Source organism: Daphnia pulex, chromosome 2 (assembly GCF_021134715.1).
Source record: "Daphnia pulex isolate KAP4 chromosome 2, ASM2113471v1".
NCBI classification, from domain to species: domain Eukaryota; kingdom Metazoa; phylum Arthropoda; class Branchiopoda; order Diplostraca; family Daphniidae; genus Daphnia; species Daphnia pulex.
This window is the reverse complement of record NC_060018.1, coordinates 4,818,984-4,838,792: the sequence shown is the minus strand read 5'-3', so window position 1 is coordinate 4,838,792 and position 19,809 is coordinate 4,818,984. Positions and strand designations below refer to the sequence as shown.

The following is a 19,809-nucleotide window of genomic DNA, read 5'->3' as shown; positions in this document are numbered from 1 at the left end:
AACAATCAACTTGGATTTTTACTTGTCAATATATCTTGTTTGTGCAACACATTTTCTTTGATCAAAGGTTACAATACCTTTTTATATGACGCGATAAGTTGTGAAATAACGATTGCGCAAGACGAGTGACGCACGGGTTTCGTGTTACTAAGCTGTGAAGGACCCAAATCAAGTTCTGGCACATCGCATTATTATTCGTAGTTTAGTTACCATATTATTCGTATTCCATGCTTACAGATCTGGAGGGAAAAGAAAGAGCCGAGAGAAAAGTATGCCAATGGACGGCACAGGAGTCGCAAATCGGCGACGACTGCGTAGCTGGCTTGGCTGAGCCAGAAAATTACCGCAGGTTCGGCTGGGGCTCGACATGGCCAAGCTGACTCAGCAACACTCCAATCTTCCCACTGTCCATCTCGGCAGGACTTCGGCTCGATAATGATTGTGAAAAACAGAATCCCGGGTCACTTTACTACCAACAGGTGAAGATCCTAGAATATCAATAAATGCTGAATCAATAAATTATTTGACAAAATTGTTACAGACATATTTCATCCTTTCTATTTTCTTCCTGTTCTTAATAGGCTTCGTCACTTAGGAATCACGAAGACAATGAAATCTTTCAAGTGACTGTACGTCATGCAACCAAAGGCCATGTGACGTTGCCTTTTAGCGGCTACCAGATTCGTGATGGATTCAATGAAATTCTCAACAAGAATCGTCATCACCAATCTGGTGAATACGGAAGCGAACTTAGTAGATTGGAAGACATCTTATGGCCACCCGATCGCCCGCTTCCATATCCAGCTTGGGGCGCGATCAAGACTCGTCTTCGTATAGTTAGTTTACAACAGTATGCTAATTTAATTGTAGCGTTGACAGAACTGGTGCAAAATCAGCTGAAAACTCATTGTTACAACACCGTTGGAAACTTCTTAACGTAATTCTTTTAAATCGGATATTTAAAATAAAAAATTAAATTTTTTTTTTTTTACATTTAAAAATATAGATTCTATGAGAGTTACAAAGAACGAAAGGACTTGACCAAGTCACTTGAAGACTTCTATCATGAATACATTCCTCCCATCACTTCGAAGCACCATACTTGCGTCGGTTTGGGCTTAGACTTGGCGGAGAAGATAATGGAATTAGAAAAGACTTACCCTGGTATCGGATCGGCTCTCTTTCTAGCTTCATGCGAAGAGGTAATAATCCTGTCGATCAACATCGACAACAAAAGTCCTCTGTTTACATATATCTGTTTAACTGAACGGTTTGTTTGTGGTATAACATGAAAGGATATTGGAAACGTAAATCGATACGTTTCGACTCCAACTCCAGATACCCGCACGTCTGAAAAAGAACATGTCGTCATTGCTTTGAACATCGAACTGGAAGATCGTGTAGGCGTTTTAATACTAGATACTGGTTACCACGTCCCTCAACCTGTGACAGTCATGGAAGATGGTCTCTACCCTCACACTGGTAGTAACATATGTTCATACATTATTATACGAAAAATCATCTCCGATAACTTTTTCCATTCATATTACTTGTAGGCTGGTTCAAGCCTGGTGGCACTAGTAGATCACGACGCCTCTATAATTATACATTCCATCCAAGTGGTCGCTACGTACTCTGGGATGTCAAGGAAACCCGCAAAGGAATTGAGGAATGTGAATCTGCTCTCATTTACACGCATCAGGTATTTCATTGATATTTCCATCTAGTATGAACAAAGTTTCAAGTTTCAATAATGACATAACTAATACCTGTTTGTACCGTTTTAGGCGTTTCTATCTCCAGTTGACTGCACAGAGCGACGCAACCTGGTTTACAACTTCAAGTCATTATTGAAGCGAGACGCATCAGGGAAAGTTCTTGCTGGGTTATACTTTGGGTTGAAGCCTTTTGACCGAGGCTTTTTCTCACTGTTCTACCAAGACGAAAATCAAAAACAAATTGATTTTAAAATAAGTTTTTCCGATGTTTACAATGCACGCGATCTATCGGAAACGACATTAGAGAATTTACTTCATTGTCAAACCCAGTTGGAACTTAGCGATCGTGATGGTTTGATTGAACTCCTGAAGAAAATATCATTAGCTTTGAACAATGCAGAGTTCATGCAACAGCTGCTGACTATTAATCAGCGCATCGTTATTTTGGCGGAAAATAACTAAATTCTTTCTATTGTTTGAATTCTTCCACGGCGATTCCGTCTATTCATTTTCTAACTTTTTAGTTTCTATCACAAAAATCTTTAATTAGTACACTAATGTTTAGCTGATATACGTTTGGGTTAATTCTGAATACTACTTTGTTTCTACAAAAAAAAACGTAGTTTCGTACGAAAAGGCAAAATACAACCATTAGAAAATCATAAGCAATACCATCTGATTTCATTTATATAATTAATGAAGTGCATATACGTGGCAATACCATTTGTATCTTCCTTTGACTTTTTGTTGCCATCTATGTCTTATGTAGAGAACGCGGGGAAGGGGATTGTGGCATTGTGACGTCATAGACCTACTTTGCTACTGAGCAAGACCATTCAGCCACCCTTGAGCGCTCCCGCGTATATAAAGACGGGACGCGCGTCGAAGACGGTCAAAGGCAGGCACCACATCTAACAGTTCTAACAGGTCCCACAACTCGACACTCGCAATCAAGTTTGAACATATCGTCTCTACCAACACATACATTTAAATTAGCAACATGCTCCGCCGTTTGCTTCCCATTATTCTTCTACTACATTATTTCCAGGTCAGACTGAGTTGATTTACTTCAAAGTTTAGATGATAATTCAAATTTGTCAAATTGTAATTCGTGTACATAATCTTAACCTAACATTTTGTCGTTTATAACGGTTAAAAAATGCGCTCTCAAACTAAAGAAAGTCGTGAAACATGCACGTTATTTAACAGTCAGATGAATTGATGAGCAAAATAGTAGACGCTCTTGAAAACCTAATGACGCAATTGTATTCTGTAAGGTAAATTTTATCACGAATAACGTACCAAAATATATTTTTAAGAAAAGTATAAGCGGGATAAATTGCGTACGTATCTACAAGCGCCTCAAGAGTCTTCATCTTTGGTGAATCAACATTCCATTGTCGTCTCAAATTCACAGCGATTCACAAAATGATTGACATCGCACAACTCAAGAGAAATATCCCCTAAAAAAAACGAAATACGGGGATTTCATCTACTTCTTGGGAAACGCATGTAAAAAAATATTTCTTTTTAGAACTGTTGAAGCAGACACCCCACTGGTTTGCGCAGTGGCGAATCCATGTTTCCTTGTTTTATAAGATAAGAGCCATTTGTCTATTTGATGATGAGACTTCCCCCCCAAAAAGTCAGCATGTATTAGTCAAGCTGGCAAAGTTATTTAATGGATTATATGAAATATGATGCCACTAGGAGATCGCTCCTCTCCCTTGAGTATACCACTATTTTCCCGTACTATTATAGACGAGCAAGCAATGCGAAACAAAAACACATTATTAAAGATCAACATAACAATGTGCGGAATAGATCGTGAAACAACGGCCATTGTAATAAAAAGTCTAATACCATAGGTTTCTAAGTTAAGATTGATTTCATATGAAGAATGGTTAAGCTTCTCTGCTCTCCTACTGGCGTACGAGTCCTAAGCTAATCCCCTTATCACCGAAGAGAACGCGCCTTGATTCTTTCCTTTTAATGCAGTGCGGCGATCTTAATCACTACTGCAGCGCAAATGAAACAACACGTTTTCAAGGAAAAACTCGTTCGACTTAAGTGGGCAATAAAGTTATAACAACAAGTCAACAGTACTGCCATTCTAATTATAGCCTTAGAAGCTCTCGAATGTTATGAAAATCTGAAGCATAAAAATCTCCAAAGCTAATCTTCTGGCCAATCATGTTTGTTGATGTTTGCCATATAGCGTTTGGGTATTAGAATCTCAGGCCCAAAGCTACAGCAGATAGGGTTCGACAGAAAGGTCAATACTTGGTGTGTTGACATACGACAGCTGAAGCATGTGGGATTGGCTATGGGATTAAACGAGATAAAAGGGCCGCACTAGAAAGCGAAGGAGAATTACAAAGGCAAATTATTTCGTCTTGGTGACTTGGGATGTTTTAAGAATTGAGTTCAAAAGACAGCATTAATTCTTTCAAGATTTTTAAACTATTTCTGAACATATTGAATACAAATATTTTGCCGGGGTTTCTTTCTTCAGGGACTAGGATATTGTAGCGGATCATCGGCGCTGCAGGATGTTGACCCAACCAACCCATCAGATGCTGCGTCCGAAGCAAATCACCCATCTTCTACTGACGGCCCAGAGAAACTAAACAACAACGATAGAGCTCAGCAGAAGGGTGATGAGAAACCGGCTTCAATGGATAATAGGAGACAAAGAAGACATATCGGCTCGATTGCAGCTTTTCGTGGCTTACCAGGACCATTCAACAAATTCAACCCAGCCGAGTGGCCATTGTCATCAGCAGGATGGGATTGGTAAATGATTTAGTTGTTGTTGTGCAACTCGGTAAGAGAAAGCTCAAATATTGTCCTTGTTTATCAATCGAACCCACCACTAGGAAAAAAGTTATGACGCCTGGCGCTGACTTTGTCGACTATGGGGAGGGCTTGGATGAAGATGTCATCAAAGACAAACGATACCCAGATGTCATCCAAGCGGCAATTCAAAGAAATGGTGGTGTACGACCCAACCCGGTCTTGATGCGGAACAACCCTATTATTTCAGGCAAGAGCAGCAACAAAAATTTCGAGATACTCCCCCCACCGCACAACGAAGCCAGGGCTAGAGCTGTCAGCCGACTGCTACGACTCCTTTCTGAGGCTAGAGCCAATTCTGCTGCCGGTGCAAACTCTATCAGCAAGAAATTTCTGGGAGCACTAGCCCGCAATAACGCTCTTCCAGCATCTGGTCCGAAAGCAATCCTCCCTTTTGTACAGTACAAAGGGTCAACCGCAATTCCTCTACCAGGGAAAAGAACTTTAATCAATTCGGGAGCACCGCGCATTCTAGACAACCGTTCTGAGGCAACAGATACTGATGCGCATCTTGAATTTTCCAATCAAGTGGAAGAATTTCCTTTGGAAGACGTATATTCCGATGACGTCATGCTCGGTATGGGAGAAGACGAAGACCAAACAGGTAAGACAAAAAAAAAATCCTTAAAACCCCACTTTCTTTGTATAATGAAAAATTCTCCAAAGCCCAAACAATTAGTTCGGTATGAGAGCACGTAATTAAAAAAGAAGCGACATTTGAACAGACCCAATTGTTCAACGATACTGTGCGCAAAACCGAAGTAAAAACAAAAACAATAATACAGTAACGTCAACTTTTGAGATAAGTTCCGTGCTCGTAGTATTATTAGGAAATGCCAGAAGGCAGATCTAACATTCCCAAAAGCCTAAGCTAAAACTAAAAAAATTATAAATATATCGCAGTAGATTCAACAGTCTTTGAGTTTGTAAGATTGTTCAAACGTTGCTGTGTGCAATATGTGAAGACGACTACAACAATAATAAAAGTGCTGAAGCGAATGCAAATTTTTACCTTATTGGTTCTTTTCATAGATGATTACAGTGAACTGGTAACATCCAACAAACGCAACATCGCGTCATTGGCAGCTAAAGGCGGTTGGGCGCGTCCTTCAAGAACCTACAATCGCATGCCACATTATCCTTTTTGAATTATTTAATCAAGACAGTCCTTTGCAACACATACTTGCTGTTTCCGTTCGGCTTCCAATTTGCGATCTTTTCAGATTTGCTATACGTGTTAATCTAATTTAGCTATTGATGTCAGTGGCGGTCGTGTTCAACAACGGTAAATATCAACACATGTGGCGGGTTTCCACCGGTGGAATCCACAATCATTATTCACGCTATAAACTTTGAATATTAATTGATGTACGTCTTAATGTTAATACAACTTATCAATTATCTATGATGGTTCTTTTAAACTGAATTTTCTCAACAAGTTCTCAAATTTAATTTAAAACAAAACAGTAACTTTTAAAGGAAAAAGAGACAATAGAGTTAGACATACTGTGATGGAGAGGTTGGCCTTACGTAATAAATTGATGGATACCGGATACAAACTCCTTCACGCGTGCACGGCGACTGTCATTTACCTTTGACAGTATATTAAATATATTGCCTTTTTCACGCTTCGACTGTCACGACACGGTTCGATAAATGCAGCTGGCTTCAATGTAAAGAGCAGGGTCATGAGGCGATGTTGATGTTGAAGGACGATCCTCCGATTGGCTTATTTCTGCGTGGGTCGGTGCACATGGTACGACGAACTCGGTTCAGTCGAGTGTACTATATATTTTTTTCTCAATTTTGATCCAACAAGAATTCACGGACATGGATCAGTCTAGTATTGGGGCTTATCACCAGCTGCCAGGCCTTTGAAGAACAGAAATAATACATAAAATGGTCTTCAACAGCAGCCTGTGTGAGTGGATTCAGTCAAATACTACACCATCACGAGATGAAAAGACCAATACAGTCAGATAAGTGCCTTTATATAGCCCTACTTACTGGATTATCATTATTTTTTTCCAATTCAGTCGGATGTCAATGAACGTTAAACCAATAACTTGACATCCTAGGAAAACTTATATCTTCTTTTTTGAATCTTGAAATTGAATTTCAACTGCAGCAAGCTTGTCGAGATCTCCAGTTGAGCCGATAGTTTCAAAGTGATCTCTTCAGAGTAAAGACTTCGTTCAGTGAGAAATCTTCCCCCCTTTCCACAGCAAATCGTTCTTAAAATTTTTCTGTTTTCTGAGCTGCGCCTTTTCCTTTTCTGTTTTCTGAGCTGTCTTTATCCTTTTTCTGTTCTTGACTCAAATCAACTTCAACCTTCTCTCTTCCAAAACTTCTCGCGAGTTTTGTCTTGCTGACCTTGCAAGAAACAGGGAAAAATATACTTCATCGTTAATTTCGGGAAATAAATTGTCAATCTTAAAACTAGATCTTTCCTTAACGCTATCTAGCAGTAATAAACTAAACAAAGCTGAGTCGACAGTTACACCAATTGCAGACACACCGACTATTGTATTAAGTGCCTGGAGGGGGGATGGTTGAATTGATGGGGAGTTTTGGGATGGGTAACACACAAAGAAGGATTTTGCAGGGTTAAAAAAAATCATTGCCCACGTGTTCGACTGAAAAACTAAGTAGGTGAAGAAAATCCGATTTTTAAAAGACGGGAAAAACTAAAGGTTTAGAATGAAGATAAGGGCACAAAGAAAAACGGTTCCGTTCTCATCGGTTGTCATCAATAACGGCCTAATAATTAGTTGAGAGAAAATAAGACCCTTAATTGAAACTGTAACCAGCAGTTGACTATTTAAACTATTTAAATAACTACTTACGTGGAGAATAAGATCGCGAGCGTGAACGCTCGTAACCTCGACGGCTGGAACGGTAATTTTTCTCATAGTAGGGCGAAGGTGACCGACGGTATCCTCTTTCATTACGGTCGTATTTGTCATAACGCCCACTAGTTCTGCAAGTAATGGTTGATTCAAGTAATTGAAGAAGATGAAACTTTAGAACTCGAATTTTCTTACATTGTGGGTCTACCCATATAAATGCCCGGAGTAGGAGTATGAGGTCGTTGAGTAATTGAATAATCCACACGAATGCGCCGACCGTCAATTTCTAGGCCTGTACATTGCTCTTTGGCCAATTTAGCATCTTCCAGACTCTCAAAATAAACAAAGGCAAACCCCCGTGAACGTCCGGTCTGAAAAGTTGTAAACATGTAAAATTATTCAAAAAGTTACACTGGAAATTTCTAAAATATCATACCTTAGCATCTTTAACAACTTGTACTTTCTCAAGGGGACCATATTTGGCAAACACATGCTGCAATTCTGTCTCAGTTGTGTATAGTCCCATTCCAAATACACCAAGGCAACGGGTGGGTTCTGGATTGTCCTAAAATACAATTGATTTGTAAAGACAACTCAATCAGTTTCTAAATATATGAAAATCTCTTACTGGTGGACCACCTCCACCTCCACCTCCTCCACCACCACCTCCTCCACCTCCTCCTCCACCCCGATGACTGCCACCATGCATATTGTTGTGGCGTTTTCTGCCTGACATTGGTGATCTGGAACGACTGTGATAACGATCTCCTCCTCTATCACCTCCCCTGTCACCTCTGTCACGTCTATCATGATGTGACCTTCTGTCTCTATCCTCATCATAAGAACGAGAACGCCGTGCTTGATGGCGATGTCCAGGAGATCTACTACGTCCACTATCCTTGTGGTGACGGTAATTCCTGATCAAAAGATTACAACTTATTATGGACATGGACACAACCTTTCACAGCATCATGGAACTAACCTATTAGGTAAACTTAACTAGTAAAAAATAATATTACCAAGATTTTTACAGTCACCAAATCATGACTCAATAACAAACACAGTGGGAACACAAATTAAACATACCCTGAAGGGGAATCCTTCCGTCTTGGAGAATCCATTGCTGTGTTTAATCTAAGCCTAAGATAAAAAGATATGAATTAAGAACCATTGAAAGCATGAAACATGTTAGGACACTATTGTAAATGTTTGATTCACATGAAACCTCTCTTGCCAATCAAAATCCACTGAATTATTGCCAACATTCAACAAAAATCTGTCACATAAGGATATTATAACAACAGAATTTGAATGCTAATCACTCACCTCAACAATGAAAACGAAAGTAACTCTTTATTTCTTCTAAACGTTGAAAATGGTGTCTGGCGGGAACTGACAATGCTCCCATAAGAGAGAAAGACTGAGAGAGCAGAGCATCAATGGCGTATCTGAGTGGTGATGATAGCTGAATTCAGCGTGGTTCGAATCTTCGGTAAAAAATTTACATATCTAGTCACAGATGGCGTTCGGAACGACGTTGCCACACCCACTTTTATTCAGCTTGTCGAGAACAAACAAACAACAAACAAGCAAAACAAGTAGTAATCAATAAATATACGAGTCACAAAAAACACATTTGTAATTCTTAAAAAATATAAGAATATACACCGATAAATTTATTTGCGTCTCTCAGTTTCGGCCAATGCGCCATGCGGCATATCTGTCGATCAATCTACCAACATAGATTTTTTTTGCCGTTTCCAATTCCAATAAGAGTATTATTTTAGTTCAATTATATAAGACATGATATATAATGTAATTCCCGCGTTCGATAGATAAGGAGAAGTTATTCGATGGTGACACCTATTTATTACTTGAAAATCAATGCTTCGTGGAAAGGCTCCTCTTCAATCGCGGAGCAACAGACCGGACAAAATATAACAATGAAATAGCACATATGATAAAATTTTGTAAACCGTCAGTACGACAACGCACAACCCACGATAACCCAAGAAAAATGATAAAGTAGTAATATAAATCCAGCAGTTATCCTTAAAACAACATGTATTTGGAAAGACAGACTAGAACAAATGAACTGAAATTGTGTTAATAGAAAAACATTATTTCTAAACAATTTAGCTTGACCTATGAACGAATATTTGAATTGCCCCAAAGCAGACATTACAGAGATAGAATGCTCTATTAAAAACTTGAGTTTCTATTGTAGTTTTTTTTAAATGAAACTACATCTAAGAAACTGAATAAGAAACAATTTACTTTTCCATATGAGGATATTTGAACTGTGTCAAATGATTAAAGTATTGTTTAATGGACTGTGGGCTTGTCCACCGAAGTAAATAGTGAGGGCTTCCAGCTTTATCATTGGTTCCTAAATATTTATTTAAAGAATTAAGGAATTGATGATAAATTTGTAATAGTTTTACTATTCTTACCTGATAATCGACCTCCTCCAAAAGGTTGCTGTCCAACAACAGCACCAGTCGATTTGTCGTTAATGTAGAAATTTCCACAGGACATTTTCAGTCGTTCAGCAGCTTGAACGAGAAATTCTCTATCCTCTGCAAAAACTGCTCCCGTTAAAGCAAAGGACGTAGAAGAATCAATTAGGTCTAATGTTTCTTCTAGTGCGCTGTCGTCATAAACGAAGGCGGTGAGAACGGGTCCGAAAATTTCTTCCACCATTATGCGATCACGGGGATTTTTAGTTTCTACTAGGGTTGGATTTATAAAATACCCAACACTTTTATTTCGCTGCCCGCCAGCAATAATCTGAAGGTCCGGTGACTGTTCGGCGTGCTTAATGTAAGAGGTTATGCGATCATAAGCTCGACTATCAATGACCGAAGACGTAAATGAGTCAAAGTCGGTGACTGGACCAATTTTCATTTGCTTCATACCCTCGATTAGCCCTTCTTTTATCTAGAAAATGTAATAGATTCATTTAAACGTAGAGTATTAAATTAATATGAGACACCAAATAGATCTAACCTGTTTCCATAATGAGGATGGGACATATAACCTTGACGTTGCCGAACACTTTTGTCCAGAATACTCAAAAGCGCCACGAAGGGTAGAATTGACAACGTGCTCCACATTTGCAGATGAATGAACCAAATGGTAATTCTTACCTCCGCACTCGCCAACCAAACGCGGCAAATTCTGGAAGCGGTCAACATTGTCTCCTACTTGCTTCCACAAAAAGTGGAATGTCCTGTTTCCAAAAAAATAATAGCAATAGAATTTCGTCGGTACCATCAGGTATCTAAAAATATTACGGAACAGATCCTGTGAAATTAATGGCGCTTAGATGCGTTGAGTTGGTAATCGCTCGTCCAAAAGTAGGACCCTCTGCAGGCAGGAAATTCACTACGCCAGGAGGAATTCCGCTTTCTTCCATCAATCGGAATACTATATAGTTCGACAACATTGCTGTGTCAGAGGGTTTCCACAGAACAACATTTCCCTAATCACAAAACCATTCTAAACATCCATAAATTCTTAAATAAAGAATGGTTGAATAGTACCATAATCGCAGGGGCATATGCAAGGTTTCCTCCAATGGCTGTGAAATTGAATGGAGAAATAGCGGCGATAAATCCTTCCAACCCTCTATGTCGAACCTGCACATGAATTAAGTTAATCTTAAAGTTTATGGTTTCTTTAATGAAAATAAATATTTGACCGAATTTTTTATCGAAGGATCAACGTTTACTGGTTGATAATCATACAATCGTTGAGCAAACTCTGCATTAAATCTATTTTTATAAAACTTCTTGAGTAACGTCATTATTACCAATATGTTCTATATTTGTTTTACCGCAAAAAATCCGCTAATTCACAAGCTGCATCAATTTCAGCTTGAAAAACTGTTTTGCCTTGTCCCAGCATGGTAGATGCATTGAGCTGACTACGATATTTTGTGGAAACCAAATCTCCGGCTTTTAAAAAAATATCAACTTTTTTATTCAAAGGAACCTTCTCCCAGGCGCTTCTGGCTTTCAATGAAACGCCAATAGCTTTTTGTAGTAGTTCCTATTTCCATGGAAATAAAAAATTAAGAAACAAAAATAACACTTTTTTTATAGTAAAATACGGGAGTAGCGTAGCAGAATTTTGCGATCTTTTTCTGATGGTTAGAGGGCTGCAATTTAATAAATAAAAAAAAAACAACACAATAAGCATGTCAATAAGTGTGGTTCGGAAGAAATATAATACCATTGTCTGATAATGAACATCATCAGTCCAATATTCTTTGCCATCAATAACAATTGGAATTTCTTCAACAGAAGATTGTCTATGTTGTAATGCATTTTCCAAGCCAAGTCTTTCTTCGCTGCCTTTCAAATAACCTAAATATGAAAAACAAATCATGAATGCATCAAATCAAAAGTAAATTTAACTTTTACCTAAAATAGGTTCATTTGCCAAATTAATTGGCTGAGCAATAGGTTCTTGAATAATAGATGGTCCACCCAAAAATCTAAAAAATGATTTCCTATAAAGTGGGCAAACATTAATGTTGTACGCTTAGTTTTAACTGTCAACATTTTTTAAACTTATTTACCCAACAAAAAGTCTCTGTGCTGATGAAAGATGAAGAGTAGATTTGGAAACAGATGAAATCATTTTAAAAACTTTGATGGTAGTAATAGATCAAATTGTCCAAAATAAAAGATCCACTGAAAGATAAGATAACACACTGCGGAATTTGTGTTCTCCGTATCCTTGAGAAGGCAAGACACTCAACCTGCTGTAAAGAGAAATGTCTGGTAAAAGTATGAATATGAAGGTCACGTATTGTAACTCAACAACATGTTTTAAATTCTCGAAGCGTGAAGGGGGCGGACCAGTCACAGATATTAGATTATCAATAAGGTTATTATTTCAAGGCACGAAACAAACAATATGACAACGTAATAGATTAAGTCATTTTACATTTAAAAAAATTACATCGTCTGTTGTACGTACGTATATGAAGTCGAACTGGAAGACGTTTCTATTTATAATTATTATCAGCGTCGATGTTCACATGCAAACTTGTACGATTGTCGATTCACATGTAACGACGACGAACTTGGCAATTGTTTACTTTTTTGCGATTTCTAATTTAATCGCTAGATGGTGTGCTGTAAAACGCCAACGCGGGCAGTTTTAAAAAGGTCAAGAAAAAAGCACAATGCTAAAGCAAAATACTATCAATAAACAAATCACGGTTTAACTAGTCCAATTTGGGAATGCATTTGAAAATGGATCAACTATTGGTTAAGCTTTAAAATCACCAGTAAATACAGTACCCTATTCTAGTATTCTGATCTCGCTTAGAAGGTACTGTTTCAAACGATCATATTACATATTCATCTGCATATTACTCACCCAATCGAAGGTCCGTCCTACATATTCCCTCCATAAAATTTAGTTGCTTGATTTAGTCCATCGCCATCCATAACAGTCCATCGTGATCTAAATCCATCGTGATCTGAAGTTTCGAAATTCGAATGTTGTTGTTTTGAAGCCTTGGGGCACGATTCCAAGGACGAGCTTCTACAAAATGATATTTTCTTCATCATTGAGAATTTGTGCGACACCAGCCAGTTTTGGCAACGTCAATCATGCAACTGGAAGGTAGTTTCATGAGGAGCTAGGCATATGGCATATCCATCTGTCTAAAAATGCATCGTTAGTTTCCATGATAATACTGACAACCTCATTAGATTGTTTGATTTTTATGATAAAACTGATCATCAAATTCTCGTAGCGCACTACGCTAACCTACATTGAAACCACGAGCAAATTCTTTAACAATTCACCGTCTCTGAATCTTGTATTGACGTTCCCGAATTAAAATAACATTCAGTGCCATTATGCTAGTACAATCAGTACATTAATGAGTATATTTCCTGTATATCACATGGGTAACGGTAACCGGGAGAGAGAGAATACGAAATTTCGACAACTGTAAACAAGAGGAAGATAGCAAATTGCGCCTTTGGCAATCAGACATAAAGTTCTCCAAGTCGTCACATTTACTTAAAAAATGCTAAATAAATATACTAGCAACGTAAACTGAAATTGTTTTGCTTCCTACTGAATAGTTAAATATGGCACAAGCCTTTCTGAATAAAATATTGGTAACAAGTCAGTAGGTATACATGAACTCACATCAAATTCAGAGCCACGAGATTATTTAGAGCCAATTAATCTATGTCTGGAATTTTGTTCAACGGCACTACACCTAAGCCTAACCTAATGAAAGTTTAATGATACAGCATAAATGTGATAGATCTAATCTGCAACAAAATTCCAAACTTTCTGGATCTTATTCGCTTATTCGTTCATTCCTACCCTCCAGCAAAAGGCACCGACAATTCATCATTTAAGTTCAAGCCACTTCCTTTCCCTCCCCAACACAGTCAGTTATCACACTGCCACAGTTCAAATTCTCAACCCAACTAATAATTTTTTAAAACTGATGTACATGAGAATTATGTAGGGGGAAGCCCCGCAGAGGGGCTACGAATTAGATTACGAAATGAGTTAGAAATATTTCTTACTGAGTTCATTTCCGGTTCATCAGGGCTCTTATTTCCGGACGCGTTACTCTCGCTAGTTAAAGGGGTTTGCGGATTCCCAAACGAAGGACTTCGATTCAAGATGATAAATGGGTTCGATGGGTTTTGCTGATTTCGGGAATTTACTTCCGATTCAATAGGGCTTTTATTTCCGGTCGTATTACTATCGGTAGTTACTGATGGAGAACGTGGGCGAGTGCGCGGTCTACCTCTTGGTCCGGGTTCACGGTCGCGATGGGCAGTCGATAAATGATATTGCAGACTGTTTCGTGTTCTATAAAGTGAAAGTACATTACATCATTTTTGTCGCTAAAATTTCATAATTTTTGGCAGACCTGTAGAGACGTTCGCAGAGAGGACAAGGGTGTCGAGAAGTGTCGTTTGTATGTCGATCCTCAATATGTCGCCTTACGCTGGAACGACTCGATAAAAGCCGCATGCAGAAAGGACAAGGCCATCTGGGTCGATCGGAAGATGAGGTACGGCCTGGTGTCCGACCAGAAAGATTTTCAGATTCATTTTGGTCTAATATAAGATAAAATTGAATATTAAAATTGTTCCAAAAAGAAAAAAAAAGGTTTCTTAATCGCATTAACTCACCAGACGTTTCTAGATGGGGTTGTCTTTCACCGTTATTAGAAACATAAGGGTCTTGAGGCGAAGTATGAACAAATGGTGGAATGATGTCTTGCGCAGCCAGTAGCGGAATTCTCGCGAAACTCTGTAGAGTCAGCAAAGGTTGATTTAAACCATTTTCCTGTATTTGTTGCCCCTTTCGCTTGTCTTCTACTCTAGCAATATCATGCACTTCTTGAAACCGGAATGTTGCGCTGGCTCCCATCATTTCTTCGTCTTCGTCCGAAGCTGAATCAAGGTCAACTTCTTCTACTTTGACGTCCGCCAACGGTCCAATTGAATCAGAACCCGCGTTCTCGATGCCCGAGGAGAACATCGGAGAGTCCGCCGACTACAATAAATTCAAATTCAAATTTTGACACAAACTATGCTCAATAATGTCAGTTAATTACAGTTATAGGGCCATTTAATTACCTTATTTCCAAGCATGTCATCTGGTAAAGAACTGGATATGGATGGACAGTTATTGGCTACATGGAGAATTGCTGTTGAATTACTAACAGATATTTGGGAAGTCTTAAACTTGGAAGATGATTCTGTGAGACCCCTAACTCTCAGAACCTCAGCAGTTCTCAGAAAGGATGGAAGTCCATGATGTTTTACTCTGACTTCTCCATTATACACAAATTCCACCAATGCCAATAGGTCAGCAAAGAGAATATCTTTCAAGACAATAACAGGGTGTTTGCATGGAGTTGTCTAGACAAGGAAATAATCAGAAAATTATTTGCCTTCCAACTCAAGGTTTTAACATTTTGCAAGTTGTGGGGTTGAAAATATACCTTTAGCAAATCTCTGAAAAATGAACTGCATGCTGACAAGACTACCTGTTGTAAAGAAGGAAACAACAAATTTACTTAATCAATTTAAATGAAAAAACCATTTATACAGTTTTAAAAATATGTAAGAATCACTTCATTTGCCTACCTTATGTGCTTGTAAACTCTGACCTTCACAAGCTAGTGTAACATCAACAAAATCTTCTACAATTCTCAAATCATGAAAAGCTGAGATGAGATTTGACTGGTGGTTGTTCCATCGCAAGCAAAATTCTTGATCATTAGCCATTTCCTAAACCAAGTTTTCAAATTAGTTTGAGCAGTTGGACTTTCTTTTTCTTTTGGTGACACACAAAAGACGTGACAACATTTAAAATCAATTGTTTGCACATTTCTTTCAAGACATTAGATCAACCTAGGTGTTGACGTGATTAAGGCAATAATTTAGCGATAAATCCTTGTTTTATTGTTTACGACGTTTAAAAACAGTAAAGATTTCAAAATACCTCGAGTAATTTGGAAGGAGTAGTATACGAATATGCTTACTTGGTTTACGCTGACATTGTACTAACGCAAACAAACCGACTTCCACGCGTTATGTAGAACCTTTTGGCTATACCACCAGGAAAATTCAAGCCACTAGCCAAGCCGCTTATTTACTTTTACAGTCGATTCTCAAGGTTTTTTTTCTTTTTTTTTAAAGGGTATTCCCCACTTGTAATAGCGTCTGCTTGTTCTTTTGTCAAATAAAAACAAATACAAAAAGAAGTAAACGCCAGAGGGTTGTAAGCTACGTTGCCTTTTATTGACCAATATAATTATTTTTACAAAAACTCAAAAAGTGGTTTAGTTGTTTGACTGGTTTTACTGTTTATGCATTTTTCTTCTACATTAGAAAATCGCAAGTTATTAGACTTTTTTTATCGAAAAATCCTTATTTGAAGTAAAATATCGCCAGAGGGCAATGTTTTTTAACATTGAAAATTCAAAACAGTTGATGAACTTCCTAAAACGAAAAGTTCGTTTTTTTTTCAACATAGTAACAAGGTATTACGTAATTATAAATTAGGTTTTCAACTTCCAAGCTAACGATATGTAGCTGTAATTCAACATGTAGTCATGTAGTACAGGCAAGCGCAAGCTCTCGGGTTACTTTATTGAACAGCACAACAATTTGATCAATAAAAACAAACACAGGACAAATTGGGATGATTGCAAAACTCGCAGTACTTATGCAACAATGAAATCATCGAAACTGTTTTATTACAGAAATTCATAAACAAACAAAAAACAAGTTGGCGAGAAAATTAAATAGAAACATGAAGCGGTTTTTCTTTGCTTTGCGTAAATAAAGGCACTGCTGATAATGCGCATCAAAGGATCAATCAGATAAACCTTAAAGGAAGGCATTTGCAGGGTGTTAAAAAAGACACTCGGGTGGTGGTGGCGGGAACTTGAAACACCGCAAGCAGCACAAGTCGCTGATGCCAAAAGTCGACGACAGAAAGAATAATGCATACATACTCCTAGAAAATTTGAAATCACACTCACTCCACTCTGGGACACGAAATTACTTCATTCATTTTAGTAAAAACAATAGACCTACGTTTATTTAAGAATAATTCATACTTTGATGCTTGAAAATCGTACCGTATTTGATGCTTCTCAAGCAGTATATAACTTACACGAGAAAAACCACGATCGGGCTACTGTAAACTTTTTTGGACCACGTTCATTTAATTTATACGACTATTTGGAATTCTTGTGTTCTCGACTTTGCTGGCTCAAGGAGCTGGCAGGCAATCGTTTGGATGGAGTCGTAGGTGAGGCCGAAGAATTGCCAGATTTGCTATTATCTTCGCTGAAATCTTCGCTGGATGAGCTACGAGAATCTTTTTCCATCTGATCGTACCAGCAAGGAGTAAAATTAATTTCCATGTGAAAAATGTAAGAAAAGCTAATGAAATTTACCTGTCCTGAAAGAATGGCTCGGTATAATACTTTGAGAATGAAATACGTCCATATGACGTGCAAAATAAGCAGCATTAGTAACAGCGAGTTGAAAATATAGTAAGCAGGAAACATGGGCACTATTTCTTTAGCGCCGATACACGTGCTGTAAGTTAAAAATATCGAGATGAGTACAGACGTATTAAAAGGAGACGTACGAATTGGCAGTTTAAGGTTTACATACCTATAGAGGAACCAGAATGGATATACCACCAGTCGTGAACATATCCAAGTAACCGTAAAAATCCCGAACAACACATCACATGTTCGTTGGTACTTTATGTACTTCATCATTTTGGCCATTTCTAAGAAGATATCGGCGCAATCGTGTATCACAAGAACAAGGGTCCCTGCTCGAACGAGGTTACATGTCCACGACAGAACCAACAAAATAATAGTTACAAAATGATGAATCAACATTTCCCAAAAATCTTTCCTCTTGATGTCTTCAAACATTGAGAAGAGCAAAGACCAGTAGAAACTAAGCTCAATCATATAATACCACCAAATATCGTTGGTCACACCCTACAAAAATTTGAATATGTTGTTTAGCTGTCAGAACATTTAGAGTTGTTTGGTTTACCTGGTGAGGGAAAGTGTACCAGCAATTATTAATGTCCCAGAGCCAATCTTTATCCCAGAGAGTCCACACTCCGTAGGCAAAAATAAATCCATAGTAGCTGAACCTCCAGCCACACTCCATGAACTTGACAAGTGTAGAGGGCCGATCCATCATTCGTCTCATGCGAATCCATCTCTCCACTTGTCTCTCTGTCCAGTCCAACTGTTTGGCTAGTCCTTGAATCTGTTTGTAGTTTAATCTGCCTTTTCTCGCTACAAGATAGGCCTTCTCTAGCGTAGGATTATCTGGTGCTTGGCCTTTCCAAGGCCTGACAGGTCTCAGACCATTGGCTACGCCCAACGGAAAGAAAACATACCTGTGGAATAGGAAAGCAAGCAGTGGTTATAAGAAACATCCTCATTATAATGTTTTCAAAGTTTTACTTCTACTTACTTTTCAAACAACAGCCTGAGGAAAGTAAGACCGAACGAAAATAAAACAGGATACCAAATATCGCTAAAGCGGGGATAAGCGATTGGATTTTGGTCATTAGGTTCGATATCTTTCCAGGTGACTCCGGGAGGCAACCAAACATCTGATGACCAAAAGGATTCAGACATCTGGCTTATAAAATTGACTACCATTTTTGTGAGGGAATTTAAATAATCCCATGTAAACACATCCGATTATAAACTTCAATTTCTATCGAATCCTTTTTTTCTTTTTTTTCACCGTAGTCTTTCGTGCGGCATTGCCAAACAAAATAATGAAAATATCCCATGGGTGTATCTGACGTGCGCGAGAACACAAATTTGTTCCGGGTCCTATTTATCAATGCATTATTCCTTTATCTGATAATATTAACAAAACCTTCTATTTTTTTTTGATAATTCATACACCCAACTCCCTAGATGAATTTGGGTTTTTTCTCTGTAAATTATCGATCATTAGAATGGGAGAGTTGGCGGAAGTTTCCTTATTTTGTATCAAGCGGGTATGTATGTATACATGTATAGATTGTTTATGTATGCAGGTGGTCGTTCACTATTTTCCGTGAGCGACTACACTAAACGATCGACTCAACATATATATACCACAGAGAGACGAGGAAACCGCGAGGTATTGATTTTAGAGCTAGTAGCAGCCCGGTCTCTTTTGTAGAGACCACGCCCAAGCAGAGGAGCTTCGTGAACTCGTCGGTGGCGGAGAAAAGAAAGAAAAAGAAAAAAGGGAGAATCGAATAGGCGAGGCAGCTATTGAAACCCCGCCCAACTAGTCCCTAGTATATTCATCAATGACATCGAGGTCACTTCATCTTCCTTGTCTCATGTCATTCCTTCCTTCCTTCGGGAGGATTTCCAAACCGCAAGCTCACGGTGGATTGTTCCGTATATACATATAAGCTATAACATAACATAACACGAAACTACGTACTTAAACTATACCGGCAACCTTTGCGTTCCTCCCACTTGATTCTTTTCTAACGTCGTCATCCTTCTCCCCTGAGACTATCGAATCAAAACCGCGCCGTTCGGATATAATCAAACGTTCGTGATCCCCGTCCAGAAGACAACAAGATCGCAAGTTGAAACGTTCACAGGAGGGAGCTACGTGTGGCCATTTTCTCCGAAATTAATAACCGCCAGCATTGGTGCGCCAATCAATACGTGGCGAATATATCGATCCGTCTGCTGGTGGTGTGGGCGACTCTTTGACTTTTCGCTCGTGATATATTTATTAGCTCTCGTCAAAAGCGGAAAGCGGCTCCTGTTGATGGATGCATTTATTTAGTTGCTCATGGAAACCTAA

General features: G+C 38.5%; 5 protein-coding genes across 15 annotated transcripts; 1 reads left to right on the top strand and 4 right to left on the bottom strand.

The window, feature by feature from the left end:
* Positions 1-231: 231 nt before the first annotated feature.
* Positions 232-8,902, bottom strand: LOC124210522 (transformer-2 protein homolog alpha-like). 6 transcript variants are annotated; one of them, XR_006881233.1, is made up of 12 exons: positions 8,750-8,902; positions 8,510-8,563; positions 8,052-8,340; positions 7,860-7,988; positions 7,619-7,794; positions 7,421-7,554; positions 6,582-6,947; positions 5,758-6,491; positions 5,587-5,691; positions 1,780-1,933; positions 1,161-1,723; positions 232-488 (listed from the first exon to the last, which is right to left on the bottom strand). XR_006881233.1 is itself a non-coding variant. In XM_046608641.1 (7 exons), exons 2-7 carry the CDS (start codon positions 8,542-8,544, stop codon positions 7,324-7,326), a joined length of 774 nt encoding a protein of 257 aa, XP_046464597.1. In that variant the 5' UTR covers positions 8,545-8,563; positions 8,750-8,901; the 3' UTR covers positions 7,081-7,323. The 6 variants fall into 6 exon arrangements, 1 of the variants encoding a protein (XP_046464597.1); XR_006881234.1 differs by having other exon boundaries at positions 5,587-5,917; positions 6,105-6,947; XR_006881230.1 differs by having other exon boundaries at positions 5,587-5,917; positions 6,105-6,942.
* On the top strand, positions 384-5,977 carry LOC124210523. The gene is made up of 9 exons (XM_046608643.1): positions 384-479; positions 582-937; positions 1,007-1,202; positions 1,296-1,482; positions 1,557-1,702; positions 1,788-2,766; positions 4,234-4,514; positions 4,598-5,178; positions 5,607-5,977. Exons 3-6 carry the CDS (start codon positions 1,140-1,142, stop codon positions 2,178-2,180), a joined length of 789 nt encoding a protein of 262 aa, XP_046464599.1. The 5' UTR covers positions 384-479; positions 582-937; positions 1,007-1,139; the 3' UTR covers positions 2,181-2,766; positions 4,234-4,514; positions 4,598-5,178; positions 5,607-5,977.
* A 567-nt stretch (positions 8,903-9,469) lies between the features above and the next one.
* Positions 9,470-12,545, bottom strand: LOC124210520 (delta-1-pyrroline-5-carboxylate dehydrogenase, mitochondrial-like). Of its 4 annotated transcripts, none has more exons than XM_046608633.1 (12): positions 12,413-12,545; positions 12,009-12,194; positions 11,851-11,939; positions 11,660-11,793; positions 11,538-11,585; positions 11,262-11,476; positions 11,127-11,199; positions 10,969-11,064; positions 10,720-10,907; positions 10,433-10,655; positions 9,877-10,363; positions 9,470-9,812 (listed from the first exon to the last, which is right to left on the bottom strand). In XM_046608633.1, the coding sequence occupies exons 2-12, from the start codon at positions 12,068-12,070 to the stop codon at positions 9,697-9,699; spliced, it is 1,731 nt and encodes a 576-aa protein (XP_046464589.1). In that variant the 5' UTR covers positions 12,071-12,194; positions 12,413-12,545; the 3' UTR covers positions 9,470-9,696. The 4 variants fall into 4 exon arrangements, with proteins under 4 accessions (XP_046464589.1, XP_046464591.1, XP_046464592.1 ...); XM_046608635.1 differs by having other exon boundaries at positions 12,009-12,191; positions 12,413-12,532; XM_046608636.1 differs by having other exon boundaries at positions 12,395-12,515.
* Positions 12,546-12,830: 285 nt separating this feature from the next.
* Positions 12,831-16,177, bottom strand: LOC124210521 (broad-complex core protein isoforms 1/2/3/4/5-like). Of its 3 annotated transcripts, XM_046608640.1 has the most exons (8): positions 15,975-16,170; positions 15,577-15,720; positions 15,432-15,476; positions 15,064-15,348; positions 14,614-14,980; positions 14,349-14,538; positions 13,996-14,287; positions 12,831-13,107 (listed from the first exon to the last, which is right to left on the bottom strand). In XM_046608640.1, the coding sequence occupies exons 2-8, from the start codon at positions 15,715-15,717 to the stop codon at positions 13,048-13,050; spliced, it is 1,380 nt and encodes a 459-aa protein (XP_046464596.1). In that variant the 5' UTR covers positions 15,718-15,720; positions 15,975-16,170; the 3' UTR covers positions 12,831-13,047. The 3 variants fall into 3 exon arrangements, with proteins under 3 accessions (XP_046464596.1, XP_046464594.1, XP_046464595.1); XM_046608638.1 differs by lacking the exon at positions 12,831-13,107 and having other exon boundaries at positions 13,247-14,287; positions 15,975-16,177; XM_046608639.1 differs by lacking the exon at positions 12,831-13,107 and having other exon boundaries at positions 13,247-14,287; positions 15,935-16,170.
* A 388-nt stretch (positions 16,178-16,565) lies between these two features.
* On the bottom strand, positions 16,566-18,755 carry LOC124210519 (ceramide synthase 6-like). The gene is made up of 5 exons (XM_046608632.1): positions 18,454-18,755; positions 18,022-18,376; positions 17,623-17,963; positions 17,400-17,544; positions 16,566-17,330 (listed from the first exon to the last, which is right to left on the bottom strand). The coding sequence occupies exons 1-5, from the start codon at positions 18,642-18,644 to the stop codon at positions 17,178-17,180; spliced, it is 1,185 nt and encodes a 394-aa protein (XP_046464588.1). The 5' UTR covers positions 18,645-18,755; the 3' UTR covers positions 16,566-17,177.
* Positions 18,756-19,809: the final 1,054 nt, after the last annotated feature.

What these genes read in the sequence shown, in the direction of transcription:
- LOC124210523 (XM_046608643.1), top strand. Translation starts at nt 1,140, where the DNA reads ATGGAATTAGAAAAGACTTACCCTGGTATCGGATCGGCTCTCTTTCTA. An exon ending in TTCTAGCTTCATGCGAAGAG is followed by an intron (nt 1,203 to 1,295) that starts GTAATAATCCTG and finishes ATAACATGAAAG; the next exon opens with GATATTGGAAACGTAAATCG. An exon ending in CTCTCATTTACACGCATCAG is followed by an intron (nt 1,703 to 1,787) that starts GTATTTCATTGA and finishes GTACCGTTTTAG; the next exon opens with GCGTTTCTATCTCCAGTTGA.
- LOC124210522 (XM_046608641.1), bottom strand. Translation starts at nt 8,544, where the DNA reads ATGGATTCTCCAAGACGGAAGGATTCCCCTTCAGG. An exon ending in GAGGTGGAGGTGGTCCACCA is followed by an intron (nt 7,989 to 8,051) that starts GTAAGAGATTTT and finishes ATTGTATTTTAG; the next exon opens with GACAATCCAGAACCCACCCG. An exon ending in AAGTTGTTAAAGATGCTAAG is followed by an intron (nt 7,795 to 7,859) that starts GTATGATATTTT and finishes ACAACTTTTCAG; the next exon opens with ACCGGACGTTCACGGGGGTT.
- LOC124210520 (XM_046608633.1), bottom strand. Translation starts at nt 12,070, where the DNA reads ATGATTTCATCTGTTTCCAAATCTACTCTTCATCTTTCATCAGCACAG. An exon ending in CATATGCCCCTGCGATTATG is followed by an intron (nt 10,908 to 10,968) that starts GTACTATTCAAC and finishes TTTTGTGATTAG; the next exon opens with GGAAATGTTGTTCTGTGGAA. An exon ending in TGGAGGAGGTCGATTATCAG is followed by an intron (nt 9,813 to 9,876) that starts GTAAGAATAGTA and finishes ATAAATATTTAG; the next exon opens with GAACCAATGATAAAGCTGGA.
- LOC124210521 (XM_046608638.1), bottom strand. Translation starts at nt 15,717, where the DNA reads ATGGCTAATGATCAAGAATTTTGCTTGCGATGGAACAACCACCAGTCA. An exon ending in ATGACATGCTTGGAAATAAG is followed by an intron (nt 14,981 to 15,063) that starts GTAATTAAATGG and finishes AATTTATTGTAG; the next exon opens with TCGGCGGACTCTCCGATGTT. An exon ending in ACCCCATCTAGAAACGTCTG is followed by an intron (nt 14,539 to 14,613) that starts GTGAGTTAATGC and finishes ATCTTATATTAG; the next exon opens with ACCAAAATGAATCTGAAAAT.
- LOC124210519 (XM_046608632.1), bottom strand. Translation starts at nt 18,644, where the DNA reads ATGGTAGTCAATTTTATAAGCCAGATGTCTGAATCCTTTTGGTCATCA. An exon ending in CTCAGGCTGTTGTTTGAAAA is followed by an intron (nt 18,377 to 18,453) that starts GTAAGTAGAAGT and finishes CCTATTCCACAG; the next exon opens with GTATGTTTTCTTTCCGTTGG. An exon ending in CCATTCTGGTTCCTCTATAG is followed by an intron (nt 17,545 to 17,622) that starts GTATGTAAACCT and finishes TTTAACTTACAG; the next exon opens with CACGTGTATCGGCGCTAAAG.